This window comes from Geotrypetes seraphini, chromosome 1 (genome assembly GCF_902459505.1).
Source record: "Geotrypetes seraphini chromosome 1, aGeoSer1.1, whole genome shotgun sequence".
Lineage (NCBI taxonomy): Eukaryota > Metazoa > Chordata > Amphibia > Gymnophiona > Dermophiidae > Geotrypetes > Geotrypetes seraphini.
This window is the reverse complement of record NC_047084.1, coordinates 283,047,428-283,065,564: the sequence shown is the minus strand read 5'-3', so window position 1 is coordinate 283,065,564 and position 18,137 is coordinate 283,047,428. Positions and strand designations below refer to the sequence as shown.

At 44.0% G+C, this 18,137-nt stretch overlaps 1 protein-coding gene across 6 annotated transcripts in view; it reads right to left on the bottom strand.

Moving 5' to 3' along the window:
- Window positions 1–881: 881 nt before the first annotated feature.
- Window positions 882–18,137, bottom strand: part of RNF24 (ring finger protein 24) — a 116,439-nt gene continuing 99,183 nt past the window's right edge. For 5 of the 6 annotated variants that reach the window (XM_033952855.1, XM_033952828.1, XM_033952810.1 and 2 more), the window contains exons 5-6: window positions 16,791–16,870; window positions 882–1,536 (exon numbers count right to left, since the gene is read on the bottom strand). In XM_033952855.1, coding sequence (XP_033808746.1) covers window positions 1,398–1,536; window positions 16,791–16,870 — 219 coding nt within the window. In that variant the 3' untranslated portion in view covers window positions 882–1,397. Of the gene's footprint in view, window positions 1,537–8,720; window positions 8,867–16,790; window positions 16,871–18,137 lie in introns of all 6 variants that reach the window. The other variant, XM_033952819.1, reaches the window with a different exon arrangement.

Here is an 18,137-nt window from a genome sequence, read left to right as displayed (position 1 = left end):
TTCATATGCTTTGATAGAACACCTTTACTGTGCTTAAGATGGGAGGGGGGAACAATTCTTAAAAATTATGATTTTTGCATCACATCAATATGGATAGTTTCATGTATAAATACTGCACAGAATAAGACTCAAATTGTGGAATTATCATTAATCACTTTGTCAAATTTTAAATATGGCAGACATGCACCAGACTGCCTTTATTAATTTTGCTCTGTGTATCAACATTTTTCATGGAAAAGAAGTGCTTTGAGGATACTGCACAATAGAGAATGACACGGTGACAAAATTCATCACCGTTCCCATTCCCGCGGATAACCGCGGGAAATAATCCCATGTCATTTTCTAGTGTCTATTTCAACCTCAGTCCTTCTACACCAGCATTCTTCAAAGCAAAGCTTGTAGGTCAGTGGTTGTGGCCATTCATACTCTGATTCTTCCCTCTCTCCTTAAAGAATGACATGAAGATGGTTTCCCGCGGTTATCCGCGGGGATGGGAACGGTGATGAATTTTGTCACCATGTCATTCTCTACTGCACAAGTCAGCTCAGAATGATGCTAAAGAGGAATGGGACAAAAAGTTTTAAGTGCTTTAGAAAATGATGGGCTTTTTCCCCCATGGGTAAGTAGGAATTTCACATGTTTTGGGCCTGATTTTGTAAGTCCCATCCCCCCTCACTTTTACTTCCTATCTGTGAAGAAAAAAAGCTTAGTAAATGTGGCCCAAATGTGTCTAACAACACTATTGCTGCTTTCTTAACAGGAATCTGCCTCTCGTTCTGACTATTCCAGTAATGCAGAGACATCTTTGTTGAATTAGAGTCTGATGGCCTCTGTCAAACTTGCTATCTTTCTACTTGAGCTATCGGACATTTCCAAATCTGGGATTGTTAGCACAAGTAAACCACCACTACATTTATCTTCACATTTTTTTTTTTTTTTGCAAGTCGAGAAGTGCACTGGTAAGAGAAGTTGTTTGCATAGTATCTTCAACCTTTTGATCTAAACTTCGGCACTTGGTTTTTGGAACTATGTTGTTCTTTCACCGTACTGCTACTATCGCAAATGCTCAGTTCATGCTGCGCTCCACTTAGAAGATATTAATTTTCTGAGTTCTCAACTAGTGTTCATGTAAAATACTCCTGAAAAAGTCAACATTTCATACAGTCTTCTTGTTGCCTTCTTGTTGCGGTGGTGCCTTATACTTTGGTTGATCAAAGCCCAAAAGAGATGTGTTCAAGTGCTTCTTGGGAGCTCTTTAAGAGCTGGAGGGAATCCCAAATTCTGGGCGTACACCAAGGAAGTAAGCAACAGATTTTGAAATCTGATTCTCTACATAGGTGGACCGTTTTTTTCCCTTTCTTTATATTTTGTCCTCCAAAAAGGTTCCATGTAGTAAACTACACTATGTTTTCTGCTCCCGGTAGAGGCCCCTCTGGAGGTCTGTGGTCCTGTTTACTATGTAGCTGTGCCAGCTGAAGGACGGGCATGTTGCAGAGTGGACACACCTTCCGTACCTCCAACCACTTAATGAGGCACCTGAGGAGGAGAAAGGAGAATCCAATTTAAATATTCTGTTCTAGCCCGTGTGACATTTTTTAACTGGTTTATGATAATTATAGCATACACAGCAAATACGAGCTCACACTGCTATCCACATACTTCATTTCTAGGCCTCCCTTTTTTTCTTCTTTTCAAAAATCAATGCGCATTATCACAAAAAAAACCAAAAAGGTTTCAACACCAAATGCTGAGAAGACTTAGGACAACATTCTATAAACAGTGCCGTAAATTAGGGAGCAGAAGGCGCTGAACCACCGCCTAACTTAATTGCTTTTATTTGGTATGGTAGTGTATCGCAAACTGTATGCCGTGGCACATCCTGTAGGCAATAAGCCCCCTTCCCTGCTGGCACCCCCCACTGGATTCTTGGGGCCTCGTCTGAAGGGCTTTTGCGCATGCGCAGATGTGATGGTGTCAAGCATGCGTGTGACATCATCACAGCGACGCCCACACACTTCTGGGTGCCTCGAGCTGCGGCCACTACCTTTATGGACACTTTACTTTTTTATCATTCTCCTTTTTATCCACAATTATTCGTTAGTGGAGTGCCCATTGCAGGGAGTGTTTATCTTAAAGACAACCATTTACCTCAAATATTCTTTTCACCCGTTTCCTTATTGTTCCTATTATTAGTATTCTAGTTCTAGAAGCATAAGCTCACTAGAGGGGAACCCTTTACAGTCTGTGTGCTGTGAACTGAAACTAAGAGGGAAGAAGAGTAAATTTGATCATAAGACATCACAAATTCATTATGTACCTGCCTCCAAGGTAACCCTCAGTCCCAAGTAATGAGGATTAGAGAATGACACGGTGACAAAATTCATCACCGTCCTTGCGGATAACCGCGGGAAATAATCCCATGTCATTTTTTTGTGTCTATCTCAACCTCAGTCCTTCTACACCAGCATTCTTCAAAGCAAAACTTGAGGGTCAGTGGTTGAGGCCATTCATACTCCGATTCTTATGAGCCAAGGATAATGAAGCCATTGTGACATCACTGATGTGATTGGCTCTTAGGCACTGGTGGAATGAGGCATTATGACATCAAAGTATCTGCTCTGGATACCAGAGACTGTCATTCTGTAGTGTCTATCTCAACCTCAGTCCTTCTACACCAGCATTCTTCAAAGCCAAGCTAGAGGGTCAATGGTTGTGGCCATTCATACTCTGATTCTTCCCTCTCTTCTTAAAGAATGACATGAAGATGGTTTCCGTGGTTATCCGCGGGGACGGGAACGGTGATGAATTTTGTCACCATGTCATTCTCTAATGAGGATGATGCAATGTTGTTTAAAGCAAATACTGAGTGTAGAGCTTAAATACTGACCTAATTCATAGCTCTGTTGTCCCATGAGGATAAGAAGAAATTGTGTTTAATTAACTTAGAAGACAGATGTATGAGGGGTGACTTGACAACCATCTTTGAATACAGAAATAGAAAGAGTAACTGGCAACCTTCACTGGGAAAAGGACATGTAATACTGGGCATAAATTACAGCAGAGATTTAGGTTACACGTCAAAAATGGTACCTCAATATAAGTCTAGCAGGGCACAGATTCAAGCTACCTATGGAAGTGACAGAATCCGTCACTGAAAGGTTTTTTAAGGATACCTTGGAGAAGCTTGTGTTTGACTAAGATTGCCCAGATCCTGCCTGAAGGAAGGGCAGTAGACTGAGCACACTGTTCTCCAATTTGATACGTTATCCTTACTTAACACATCTATTTCTCAGGACATCTCCTACATATATATGCAAATGTACCTCATACATACTCATACAAAATATCCCCATAAAGCAAACCCATTAGGTGTGGTTGCAGGAGAACACTTGAGATTTCCTGTGCCTCATTTTCCTATGATCCCATAAATGTATGGCTAATAAAAGAAGTTGCATCATCTGGCTGATTCTATAAAGGGCACCTAACTTAATTGGCAAAATACCTTTAATAGCCTCAATAATTGGAAATAAAAAATTTAATTGGGTGATAGGTGCCTATTGTATGACACTTAGGGGCGCCTAACACCTAAGTGGATGTTTCTATAGGCGGAGCATGACTTAGGCGCCATCAAGTATGACTCTCCAAAAACTTAGGTGCATAAAATGTAGGCCTTTAAAACCCTGGCCTACATTTCAAGCGCCTACGTTGTTACACAGGTCTAAACATGATTGACATGGCAGCTGGTGCCATTTTTCTAGGCGCCGGCCAATTTAGGCACCATTTATAGAATCAGCTCATAAGGGCACAAAGTGCACCTAGGCATCCAGTTGCAGAGTACACTTCTCCCTCTGTATTCGCAGTTTCAACAATCGCGGTTTCGATTATTTGCGGTTTTTAGCTTGCTGGCTCCTCTCCCCCAAATGATGTCAGTTTGCATAGAGAAATCACCGATTCCAAGCGTTTAATGTAATTGTAATGTAATTTATTTCTTATATACCGCTAAACTCCGTTAGGATTCTAAGCGGTTTACAGAAAAATAGACAATAGGGTGCATTAAAATTATAAGTAAAATAGGTACTTAGAAATTCCCTTACTGTCCCGAAGGCTCACAATCTAACTAAAGTACCTGGAAAAATGACAATTAGTAGAATAATGAAGAAATAAAATAGAGAATAGATGAGAAAAATAAGAAAATAAACATTCTAATAAGATTACAATGATCTAAAGGACTTTGAAAGGTTGAAAAAAAAGGGGAGATAAGAATAGATGCAGAGGGAGAACCATTGAAGCAATAGAATTCTGGAGAAATTTAAATGAAATTTGAATGATAAAATAAAACAAAATAAGTAGTAAAACAATAAGTGAGATTAAAAAATATATCATAAACTAAAAAGAATTGAAAATAAAATCAAAACAGTCAAAATTGAAGTCCAGCTTGAACGGGCCCCCGAGCCAACCATTGGTCCAATGGCCGGACTGCAGCCCTCCTCCGTCGGCTCTCCCCTGCTGGAATGGGGGAGGAGCGAAGACAGTGTCGGGTGCCCCGCTGGAACGGGCCCCCAAGCCGACCGTTGGTCCGTTGGCCAGACTGCAGCCCTCCTCCGTTGGCTCTCCCCTGCTGGCATGGGGGAGGAGCGAAGACAGTGTCGGGTGTCCCGCTGGAACGGGCCCCCGAGCCGACCGTTGGTCCGATGGCCGGACTGCAGCCTTCCTCCGTCGGCTCTCCCCTGCTGGAATGGGGGAGGAGCGAAGACAGTGTCGGGTGCCCCGCTGGAATGGGCCCCTGAGCCGACCGTTGGTCCGATGGCCGGACTGCAGCCCTCCTCCGTCGGCTCTCCCCTGCTGGAATGGTGTTAGATGGTGTTACAGGGTTTGGTTTTGGTCTTTTACTTTTCCCATCTGTAGCAAATACAGTATCCAAAGTAAGTTGTTTTCTTGAAGCCATCTGAAATCACTTTAGTTAAACTGAAGGGATTAAATAGTTATAAAATCTTTAGTGAGAATGTCCAGGGAGATGAGCTCTGCACTCAAACTGCCATCCTCCTCGCCTCCAAGTTCCGGAATGGAATACAGAGAAAATCGCCGATTCCCAGCCCTTTCTTCACCGTGTTTTGCCTCTCCTTCGGGAACGGGCCAGGTCTTCCACCATGTTATTCGCGGTTTCACCACTGTCACGATGGTTTTTAATATAAAACAGCGAACTACATATGAAAAAATTATTCACGGTTTTTCTGTATTTGCGGGTCTGTTAATCCCCTATCACAGCGAATATGGAGGGAGAAGTGTAGTGCTCCTCTTCAATAGTGTGTAGTTTGTAGATGGGGAGTAGTTTGTAGATGGGGACACACACCTCTGGGCATCTATATAAAGGCATGCAGTTTTAGGATTATTCCTAAAACAGTTCATCCCAAGTTAGTCCTGGAGTATCAGTTTTCAAGATATTCACAATGAAAATACATGAAAGAGATTTGCATATAATGGAGGCAGAGTATGGAAATCTGATTTGGGAAACACTGACTTAATAGACTCAAACATGTGGCACAGGTCATGGGGGTCGAGATTCTTCCTCCAGTGAGCTTCAAGTCATATTCATGAGATGTAGGCTGGCTCAAAAGTCATTTTTCTGCACATTGTCTGCAGTAGTGCTGCCCGATTCACGATTCGAATCGGTTCACCGATTCACTTCGGGTGAATGTATTCAAATCGATTAAAAACAACAACAACAACAACAACAAAAAAAAATCGGCTTCCTGATTCAGCTGACCCTCTCCCCTCAAGCAGGATCAGCAGCGCTGTTCTTGCTGGCCGGCCGCTGCCGCACCTGCTTTAGAGGGCGAGGGGGGAGGGTCAGTCAGGAAGTGCTGCTGTCTGGCTTCCCCCCCTGGCGTCCTGCTTCCCACCCCGGCCTCCTTGCACTGTTTACCTTTGAGGAGCAGCCTGCAGACAAGATCGCGGTGCAAGCGATCTTTGCAAACTGCTTCAGAGCTATTTCCTCTGCTGCGATCCTGACTCTGACATCAGAGGAGGGGCGGGACTGCGGCAGAGGAAACAACTCCGAAGCAGTTTCCAAAGATCGCTAGCACTGCAATCTTGTCTGCAGGCTGCTCCTCAAAGGTAAATGATGTTGGGAGGCCGGAGGAAGCCAGACACCAGTGGGAGGCCAGGGGGAAGACGCAGGCCTTCTGGAGGGCAGGGGGTTTGGGACAGGCCTTCAGGTGGGACAGGCAGGCAGGCCTTCAGGGGTGGGATGCAGGCCTTTAAGGGTGGACAGACCTTCAAGGGGGGGGGACAGGCAGGCAGGCCTTCGGAGGGATGCAGGCCTTCAAGGGGGGGATGCAGTCCTTCAAGGGGGGGGGACAGGTAGGCCTTCAGGGGTGGGATGCAGGCCTTTAAGGGGGACAGGCCTTCAAGGGGGGGGACAGGCAGGCAGGCCTTTGGAGGGATACAGGCCTTCAAGGGGGGGACAGACCTTCAAGGGGGGGGGCAGGCCTTCAGGGGAACAGGCAGGCCTTCAGGGGTGGGATGCAGGCCTTTAAGGGGGACACAAGCCTTCAAGGGGGGGGTGAGATAGGCCTTCAAGGGGGAGAGACAGGCCTTCAGGGATGGTGGCACAGGCCTTTAGGGATGGTGGCACAGGCCTTCGGGGAGGGGGGGACAGGCAGGCCTTTAGGGGTGGGGTGCAGGCCTTCAGGGGGAGGGACAGACCTTCAGGGGAGGGGGGCCCTGGTGTTGTGAAGTACACGTAGGGAGGGAAGGTGGGGTTCAAAGAGACGTGTATATGCCGGACTTGGGGGGGGGAGAGAAATAATGGGTCTGAAAATAGAGGAGAGGGAGAGATGATGGACAATGGGATTTAGAGATAGAAGGAACAGAAAGGGAGAGAAGTTGGACAAAAGGGATAGTGTGGAGGGGGGGATAGAGATACTGGATAGGAGGGTAGTTGGGAAAATTAAGGGAGAGACTCTGGGGTGGGGGGGAAGGAGGGATAGATGCTGGATGAAAGGGTAGTTAAGAAAAAGTGGATCTGTGGAGGGAGATGAAAAAAAGGAAAGATGCCAGACCTCTGGGGGAGGGAAGGGAAACAGAAGGGGAGGACAGAGATGGCAGAGAGAAAGAATGAGACCCTGGCAAGCAAGTTATCAGAAGACAACCAGAGCCTGGGCCCAACAAGATTTGTATAATGACCTAACAACAAAAAGTAGAAAAACTAATTTTATTTTCTGTTTTGTGATTACAATGTCAGATTTGAAACGTGTGACTGCAAAAGTGAGCTAGGATTTAACAGAGAGAGGAAAAGTCTTTTTTGTTTATTTTGTTTATACCACAGCGCCAGTGTGATTAGGAGAAGGCAAATGGGGGTGAAGAGGCTATAAAATAAACTCACCAGGATGTTGGAAAAAAACCCCACCTAATTGGGCAGGAAAATCGAATCGAATTGAAAAACCAATTCAATAGGCTGAATCGAATTGAAATTTTTTTTCCTGAATCGGGCAGGACTAGTCTGCAGGCATTATATTCCTGTGTAAATAAACTATCCCATTCTGCACAGCAACAACTTGACAAAAAAAAAAAGAGCGAACAGCATGACCTCCTTAACCCAAATTTTAGTCTCCTCATGCTAATTTTACATCAAGCAACTTAACTTTGAGGTGGGGAGGGCAGGAGACATACCAGTTTCTAAGTTTAGACATTTATGTCTGGCATGCTCCAAGTCAGGTCTAAACCAGCTCCAGGCATCTGTGCAGCGGGATGGCTGAGCTGGCAGACTTAGGACTGCTCTGCATGATCCAGAGGCCAGGAATTACTGTACTACAAGCACATACTACAAAACTACTATATCAAGCAAACATTTTAACAGGGTTCCTAAATAAAAATATTATTGCAAAAAGAACCTTCATACACATATCCACAATGGCCCTGATTCTGTGAAGTCTGCCTAAAGTTAGGCACCGATATATGCACCAATTCTATAAAAAACTTAAGCAACCATTTATCGTTGCCTAAGAGTGCTTAGTGGTGCTCAGCATCTTAACATTTATGCCAGGGTTTTCTATGTCTATAGTTAGATGCCAATATCAGAGCCGAACGACAACTGATCCACAAAGTGGCGCCTAACTCGAAAACACACTCATGATCTGCCCCTAAGCATGTCTACTTTTAGGGCTCCTTTTACTAAGCTGCGTTAGCTTTTTTAGCGCACGCATTTTAGCGCACGGTAAACCCGCCCTACTCCTCTAGAACTAACGCCAGCTCAATGCTGGCATTAGCGTCTAGCGAGCGTGGCAATTTAGCGCTTGCTATTCTGCACGTTAATGCCTTAACGCAGCTTAGTAAAAGGAGCCCTTAGTGTAGGCACTTTGGGCTAGGCGCCTACTTTTTATAGAATCAAGTTTTTTGAGTTAAGTTCCTAACTTTCAATTAAGTCCAATTAAAGCTGATTGTGAGGTGTTAAATTTCAAGTCTATTTAGTTCTTGAAATACCGCACATCACATTAGCAGCATTTGTTAAAACTGATTAATCGAATAAACCTTTAATTCCTAGTTAATTTTTACACACATCCAGAGAGGAAGGGGGGGGGGGGGGAATGTACTTTGTATTAATATTTGTTTGGCTATAAGTGCTGTTAAATGTATTATTTAATTGTATATTGTTTGCACTTTGTATTTGATCTGAAAATTAATAAAGATTAAAAAAAAGAGTTTTATTTTAAATGTCTTACCTGGAATTTGTTAGCTTTGGGATATGTGCATCACAGATATTTGTATTTTGTCCAGTGGCTTACCAGACAGCTGATGAGGGTAGGCAGTGGCCCCGAGCTCAGAGTAGGTGGGCATTAAATTTTCTTCCGACCATGCCCCATACCTCCTATCCAAATGCAAAATATAAATATTTAAGTTGGTGGGCTTCCCAAAGTCCTGCCGGCTGAAGACCTCTTCCTCTAGTTCGACAGCCAGAACGCTTCAAGCTCTGCAGCTGGTGACAGCTCAGAAACACTGCAGCTTGCTCCAGAGCTTGGAAACTTCTGGCTGCCAGACCAGAGGAGGTGGTCTTCAACTGGCATGGTTTTGGGATCTCCATTAGCCACAGCAAGGGAGGTGGCTAATTTTTGGTGGACCTGGGCCTGGGATCCCTGTGTGTTTAGTACAGAAAGAAGTGCATATCTGGTCTTATCTCTCCAGTGTTGTAATACTTGCAGAGTTTAATTTCTTGGAGTTCCCAGTTCAGTTTCTATTTGTGATCCCTTGTTCTGTATTTGGTAAAGGTCTGTCTATGTTTTGAGTGTAAAGAAGTCATTTAAAGTTGTTTTATGTGTGGTAGTACACTTCTCCCTCTGTATTCGCAGTTTCAGCAATCGCAGTTTCGATTATTCACGGTTTTTAGCTTGCTGGCTCCTCCCCCCAAATTACATCAGCTTGCATAGAGAAGTCACTGATTCCCAGTACTTTTTTCACCATGTTTTGCCTCTCCTTCAGGAACAGGCCATGTATCCCACCAAGTTATTTGCAGTTTCACCATATTCACGATGATTTTTAATAGAAAACAGTGAATAACATATGAAAATTTATTTCTGGTTTTTCTGTATTTGCGGCTCTGTTAATCCCCTATCACAGTGAATATGGAGGGAGAAGTGTAATGGTAAGTAGAGATACTGAGGGGAAGGTGCAGAAAGGAGAGGGAGATCAGGCCCCCCTCCTTAATTTCTGTCCTGGACCCCAGCATGTCTAAAACCGGCCTTGCCCATCAGTGAACATGGGGTGATCAGCTGTTTTTGGACAAAAGCTTCACTAGTGTTTTTTTTTCTTTTGGAGGGCATGGATGTTACAAACATTGGTAGAAAGAAATAGAAGTAGTCTGCATAAACCAATAATATTTGATGCCACTGGGATGGTGGGGGCCAATTAGCACATAACAAGACTGCAGAGAGCCAGATGGCAGATTGATTTGGGTTGCTGCAATGTTTGGAGGTAAAATAAGAGGAAGAAGCTGATGGTGTTGGATTGGATGTGGCAGCTTTTATGCTCATGTCTGAAAACCAAAGAGGAAGACAAACTGATATGATTAGTAAGAAGTGTCCTTATAATTGGTCAGAATTCTGCGGCTGCTGGCTGGGATATATCCTTAGCAACATATAGTGGAATAATAAGACAGAATGGAGAAGCTGCTTTCTGCTGTGTTATGTTACAATCATTACAGGAGCAACATATCTTCACGGATAAGTAACAGCAAAGGATAAAAGAAGCGATGTCCAACAAAGCAAAGAATTCCAGATGTAAAGATAAATCCAGTTTATTAAAAAAAAAAAGTTTTAAAATAAGACAACATGGCGATTGCGAAAGCTAGAAGGATGCTAGGGTGCATAGGGAGATGAATGACCAGTAGGAAAAATGACTGCACCTTCAAAAAGATATAAAAAGGATGGAATCAGTACAGAGGAAGGCTAATAAAATGGTTGGTTGTCTTTGAGATCTGTCCCCATATGCTTTATGTCAATATGTACACATTGGAGGAGAGGGGAAAAACGCTCCAGAATGAGAGGGCATAGGATGAAGTTAAGAGGCGATAGGCTCAGGAGTAATCTAAAGAAATATATTTTTACAGAAAAGGTGGTAGATGCGTGGAATAGTCTCCTGGCAGAGGTGGTGGAGACAAAGACTATCTGAATTCAAGAAATCATGGGATAGGCACGTAGGATCTCTTATGGAGAGGAGAAGATAGTGGATTCTGCAGATGGGCAGACTGGATAGGCCATTTGGCCTTTATTTGCCACCATGTTTCTATGTTTCAGCGACAAACCTGCTTCAAGAGTCTGTCACAATGTTTGTCCCCAGACTTTGGGAAATGCAAATACCATCGCATTTCCAACTAGAGAACACTGCAATAGACTCCTGATGTAGGTGTATCGCTAACATACTGCCATGTTGAGTCTTTTTTTTTTTTTAAAGCTGATTTAAAAAAAAATAAATAAAATAAACTGGATTTATCTTTACATCTGGAATTCTTTGCTTTGTTGGACCTCGCTTTTTATTCTTTGGTGTTAGTCATTATCATATTCTTTTTCAATTAGAGTTAAGTTTGTTAGTATAAGTGCAGAATTTTTACACATACTAATATACAGCATTTTATTTATTAGGATTTATTTACTGCCTTTTTGAAGAAATTCGCCCAAAGGTGGAGTACAGCAAGAATGATCTGGACAAAGGCAACAGGCGATTTCAGCAGAAAAAAATTATTCAAACAGTAGATATGACATAGTATGCTATTACTCATAATGCAGATTCAATACTCAATAAAGCACCTTAATAGACATTAATTAGCAAAAATTGTAGGGGGGAAAGACATACAGCAAAATGCTCCCCTAGGACTCTTAGTGCTCTGGCACCAGTCCTGATAATGTCACAGCAGATAAACCAGAAAATCTGAACAGGGTCAATCTTTCCTTGACTAGAAAAAAAACATATAAGATGCATGTACAATTCAGACAGTTTTTATTTCTAGATCACACAACTCACCACACACTTTTGGGGGGACGGGGAGAGAGAGAGAAGAGTGCAACATTCCAGAACCTGGTTAGGTGCAAGGAATGTGGGTACTTTTGTACCTGCCAAGCTATAAGCAATTTTCAAAGAAAACAAGTTTTAAAGTTCTACTTCTGATAATTAATTTACACAGGTACCCAGTGATGAGAGACAATGATGCTGGCACCTCCTTTTTCGGGGTGGGGGTAAGTTTTGAAAATGCAATTCTATGCACAGAGTATTCTCCAGATCTCTATTTCTCTCTGTTTTTATTTCTTCTAGCTATCTACACAGGAAAGGTGGTATAAAAAGCACCATAATAAACAAACCAACCCACCTACAGGTTCCCAGGAGTACGCCTTGTTTTTGCTGGCTCAGTGGCTTCCTCCTCTCAATTCTAGTTTAACTGGAATCAGCACTGGGACAATTTACAGCCCTTGCACTGAGCAACTGGGCTAGACAGCACACTACTTTTAAAGTTGAGAAACTTGTGCATTCTCTTGAATTTTTTTGAGCAACACAGGTCAGTTTATCCAAGCAACTGTTTTGAAAATTGCCCTCTAAGAATTTCCATTATTTGCTTGTTTTTATTACAGAAAAAGAAATCGGCTGAACAGTGGAATGTACAAGTAGTACTATATAGCTGTAGCCGAAATCAGATAGCCTATACCAGTGATGGCTAACCTTTTTGAGCCCGAGTGCCCAAACTGCCGCACAAAACCAAAGAATTTCCTCAAAGTGCCAGCATGTCAATTAAACCTTAATAACAAGATTTTAGTATCTAAAAACTCTTTATAAAGTTGCCTGAACTATGTAACATCATTTTTAAAGGTTGGAATCTTTGTATTGTCAGAGAATCAATTTGATTCACAATCCTTTGGTTTTCATTTCAATTTATTGGCAATTTATAATGTTTTAATGATTTCATTCATGGGCCGAATACACACATACTTTTCTCTGTCGCCGCACTCTTTGACCAAAAGATTTGTAAGCCTGCAACCACGTCAAGGTAGACTCTTTCAGCAGCTCCCCTCCCTCCCCCTTACCTTTGTGGCCAAGTCAAAATGATCTATCAACAATAAAATTTTAAAAACACAAAGCACGCTGTACGCAGAGAATATGTTAATTATCATTTATATTCCGCGGGTTTTCAAAGAGGTCAAGGCAGATGACTTTATGCAATGTCACCTCAGTAACAACTATACAAAAATAGACAAATATTCCCCCTCCCTTTTTACTAAACCGCGATAGCGGTTTTTAGCACAGGGACCTGCGCTGAATGCCCCACGCTGCTCTTGAAGCTCATAGGCTCCCTGTGCTAAAAAACGCTATTGCGGTTTAGTAAAAGGGGGCCATAGTGCAAAATATAGACAGCATATATAAATTCTTAAAACGGGTACATTTTGATCACTAAATTGAAAATAAAATCATTTTCCTACCTTTGGTAATTTCATCAGTCTCTGGTTGCACTTTATTCTTCTGACTGTGCATCCAATATTTCTTCCCTTTTTCAGCCTCCTGTATGCTTTCTCTCCTCCAGACCTCATTCCCTCCCCAAACTTTTTCTTTGTTTCACCCTGCCCTCTTCTTTCTTTTTCTTTCTCTCCATACCCCCTTTCATTCTGTATGTCTGTCTTTCTCTCTCTCTCCGTGCCCCATTTTTCTTTGTTTCACCCAGCCCTCTTTCTTTTTTTTTTTTTTGGCTCCCTGTCCCCCCCTTTCTTCTTTCTCCTTGCCCTCCCCTATGCCACCACCATTGGGAAAATGCTGCCACCGCCACTGGGGAATAGGCTGCCACTGCCGCTATCGGGAACAGGCCAGCACCGAGATCGCCCTGCTTCTCTTCCCCACGGGGCCGACCAACTCTCGCCACTCGACGTCAATTCTAACATCGGAGAGGACGTTCTGGGCCAGCCAGGCAGCGATTGGCTGGCCCAGAACGTCCTCTCAGACAACAGAATTGATGCGGGTGGCGAGAGTTGGTCGGCCCCACAGGGAAAAGCAGGGAGAACTTGGCACCGGCCTGTTCCCAATGGCGGCGGTGGCACTCAAGTGGCTAAAGAGACGCAGTTTGCCAGCCTAGGGAGAACACTGGAGGGTGGCCAGCTGTGCACCCCCTTGGGGCGTAAAATCGGGGCAGACCGCCCCCGCCCCCACCTTGGTATGCCACTGTCTGTACCTCACTCCCTCCCTATGACCAAAAATTCTCCTTTCTTCTATTCCCCGTGTACACAACCATCTCTTTCCCTCCCTTCCTCTCTCCCAAGTCCTTGCCTTCTGTGTCCAAAAACACATTCCCTCCCCCACCTCAGCATCTCTTTCCCTCCCTTCCTCTCTCCCAAGTCCATGCCTTCTGTGTGCAAAAACCCATTCCCTCCCCCACCTCAGCATCTCTTTCCCTCCTTTCCTCTCTCCCAAGTTCATGCTTTCTGTGTCCAAAAACCCATTCCCACCCCCACCTCAGCATCTCTTTCCCTCCTTTCCTCTCTCCCAAGTTCATGCTTTCTGTGTCCAAAAACCCATTCCATCCCCCACCTCAGTATCTCTTTCCCTCCCTTCCTCTCTCCCAAGTTCATGCCTTCTGTGTCCAAAAACCCATTCCCTCCCCCACCTCAGCATCTCTTTCCCTCCTTTCCTCTCTCCCAAGTCCATGCCTTCTGTGTCCAAAAACCCATTCCCTCCCCCACCTCAGCATCTCTTTCCCTCCTTTCCTCTCTCCCAAGTTCATGCTTTCTGTGTCCAAAAACACATTCCCTCCCCCACCTCAGCATCTCTTTCCCTCCTTTCCTCTCTCCCAAGTTCATGCTTTCTGTGTCCAAAAACCCATTCCATCCCCCACCTCAGCATCTCTTTCCCTCCCTTCTTCTCTCCCAAGTTCATGCCTTCTGTGTCCAAAAACCCATTTCCTCCCCCACCTCAGCATCTCTTTCCCTCCTTTCCTCTCCCCCAAGTTCATGCTTTCTGTGTCCAAAAACCAATCCCATCCCCCACCTCAGCATCTCTTTCCCTCCCTTCCTCTCTCCCAAGTTCATGCCTTCTGTGTCCAAAAACCCATTCCCTCCCCCACCTCAGCATCTCTTTCCCTCCCTTCCTCTCTCCCAAGTTCATGCCTTGTGTCCAAAAACACATTCCCTCCCCCATCTCAGCATCTCTTTCCCTCCCTTCCTCTCTCCCAAGTCCATGCCTTCTGTGTCCAAAAACACATTCCCTCCCCCACCTCAGCATCTATTTCCCTCCCTTCCTCTCTCCCAAGTCCATGCCTTATGTCCAAAAACCCATTCCCTCCCCCACCTCAGCATCTCTTTCCCTCCCTTCCTCTCTCCCAAATTCATGCCTTGTGTCCAAAAACCCATTCCCTCCCCCACCTCAGCATCTCTTTCCCTCCCTTCCTCTCTCCCAAGTCCATGCCTTCTGTGTCCAAAAACCCATTCCCTCCCCCACCTCAGCATCTCTTTCCCTCCCTTCCTCTCTCCCAAGTCCATGCCTTCTGTGTCCAAAAACCCATTCCCTCCCCCACCTCAGCATCTCTTTCCCTCCCTTCCTCTCTGCCAAGTTCATGCCTTCTGTGTCCAAAAACCCATTCCATCCCCCACCTCAGCATCTCTTTCCCTCCCTTCCTCTCTCCCAAGTTCATGCTTTCTGTGTCCAAAAACCCATTCCCTCCCCCACCTCAGCATCTCTTTCCCTCCCTTCCTTTCTCCCAAGTTCATGCCTTGTGTCCAAAACGCACTCCCTCCCCCTTTTGTGTTCCCCGTTTGTCTCCCAGCCCATCTTAGCAACTTTCTCAGCAAAATGTAGCTCGAGCCGCATAGGCTTGTCTTCTATTTCCTGCCTATCTCGCCGCGCACACATAGCCGATCGGAAATCTTCCCCGACTTCAGTGCTGACGTCGGAGGGTGGGCTTTGCTTAAGCCCTCCCTCAGACGTCAGCGCTGACGTCGGGGGAGATTTCCGATTGGCTGTGTGAGCGGCAGGGCAGTCAGAGTAGAAGACGAGCCTCGCGGCTCGAGTTATATTTAACCCCGCGGGTCCCCCATCATCCCCGTTCAGCTCTCTCTCCTGTGCACCGCCTGGTAGTACTGCCCTGATGGCGGCCCTGCGCGTGCCAGCTGCAAGGCCTTCGCGTGCCACAGTTGGCACGCGTGCCATAGGTTCGCCATCGCTGGCCTATACTATGCTTACTAAACCTGCAGGTAACTCGCTTTGAGCTACAACTGGAAAAGGCCTGATCCAACTCCAAACAAACGTTTCCTGCAAGCACTGAGTGTGTGCCATTCAAAGGCAAATGACACAGCATGCAGCTCACAATTCAAAATATCTGCTTCACAACTCTGTTCAGCACTGCGTATGTCCGGTAGTGCTCTGGAGACTGGCTGGCGTCTGGCATTTTTTCAACTGTGCTTAGGTATACTGTTTGTGTGAACTGTATATCGTTATTACATTACATTAGTGATTTTTATTCCGCCATTACATTGCGGTTCAAGGCGGATTACAGAATTACAGAAGAGGATTTCTGGACATGTCCAGAGGTGTTACAGAGTAGAGCGGGTTGCTTCAAAGGATTGAAATGTTTCATACGGTGTTAGTTAGTCTTCATGGATTTTTTCAATAGCAGGGTTTTTATTTATTCTCTGAAAGTTTTGTAGTCTGGGGTCACGATTAGTAGAATGGAGAGTTGGTGGTCTAGTTTTGCTGCCTGTGTGGCTAGAAGGCCATCATACAGGTTTTTCCGTTTAATGTCTCTGATTGGAGGGTATGTGAATGGTGTCTGGGTTCTCCTGTGTCTGGTTGTGGTAGTTTGGATTAGGTGGTTGTTCAAGTAGGCTGGGCTGTCACTATTTATGGATTTAAATAATAGACAGTAGAATTTAAATAGTATTCTTGCTTGAATTGGGAGCCAGTGTAAGTCGAGGTATGCCTCGGTGATGTGGTTGTGTTTTCTTAGTGAATAGATTACACTCAGGGCTGTGTTAGATACACCTATTGTGGGTCCTGACAGACAAATAATTGACTAATGGAAAAGGCAAGTGCTGCCGAAACACTGTCCATGTCGAGTTTAGACTAACAGCAGACCCAATAAAGATTTATTTGTTGAACAACTTCCTAGTTGGTGATATCTCTTCCCTACCACTCTTGTATTTGAAAGACCAATATCTAGTCTGTCCAATATCTAGTCTGTAAATCTAGTCTGTCCAGCGGGACAGTCAGGGCAGTGCAGGTTACTTTCCCCATGCCTTTGTTTGGGGGGGCGGGGGGTTTGGCATAGCACTTACTTCCTGTGGAAGGCATGTTTGCATGGACAGATTCCCAGCTCATCCTTTGGCTTGAACTCCTCCAAACAAACTGCGCAGATCTGAAAGATAGTAAGGGGTTAAGTCACAAATCTCTTTTTAGTGTAAAACATTTTTTATTGAAGTCTATAACACAACAGTATCATAGCAATGCATCAATATTAGTCATAACTTTTTTATTATCTCATAAACCATCCTCCCCCTACCTTTCCACATAATCTTCTCTCCAAATTATGAAAGTCACCATTTACTGATGCCTCCACAACCAACACAGGACACCCCATAATTAATACTATAATCGTCCACTATCATCAGCGATGAACACATGCAAATTTAGCGAATTTTCGCTGTTGTCCACTGAAATACAGCCCGTGTCAGGTCTTTTTTTAAATAAAGCATTGATTACCATCATCTGAAGGCCCATTATGCTGTTTGTTCTAATAACTTAGAGGGATATCTCAATTTCAGATCAAATGTGGTTTTTATGGAGGCAGACTAGGAGGCATTCCAGAGGCAGAGCTAAAAGTTAATCAGTTGGTGCTAATATTCAGAATTATCCAATTATGTTTATCCACTTAAGCAGAATCACTTAAATAACTGGATAAATTGTTTAAGTGTAGGGTCAAAAATAAATTAAAGTCATCTAGTTACTTTTAAGTAAATTGAGGCCCACCAAATATCGGCCTTACGTGTGCCCGCATAAGCATGGTATCTAAAGATATATCGATGAAGTCATTTCCTGTCTAAAAACATGCATTTTCTTTTTTTTCTAGCACAAGCAAACATAAATCAAGATTTGCATGTTTTTTTCTGTAGAAAATATAACTGGAGTTGTTTTCGCAGTTTGTGAAGTGGCAGCAAATATATTTCAGTGTTTCAATATTGCTAGATGTTTGAAATATGAAGCATCAGTCTCCTATACAAACTCACAGATTCAAAATCTTTCTGTTTTTCCACAATGTGGGGATAATTTTAAATGGGATTTTTAAATTTTTTTTTTAGTGTAAAGGCCTTTTAATCATACTGCTTCTATCAACAGAAAGGCTACTAAAGGCTTTTCTAAAGTTATCCCTGAGGTTATGCATGTCCTTCCTTCAATCCCTGTCCCCCTTTCTTCCTATTCTAAAATCATGAAGGAAGAAACCACACATATCTCTATTCCTCTAAACTCAATACTTACTCCTTTGATCTCATTCCCATCCATCTACTCATTAGCTCCATCTCCCTCACTGTATTCCTTCCATCTGGCATCTCTCTCAACCTTTCACTATCCACTGAAACTGTTTGATGCTTTCAAGTGTGGCGCAGTGGTTAAAGCTACAGCCTCAG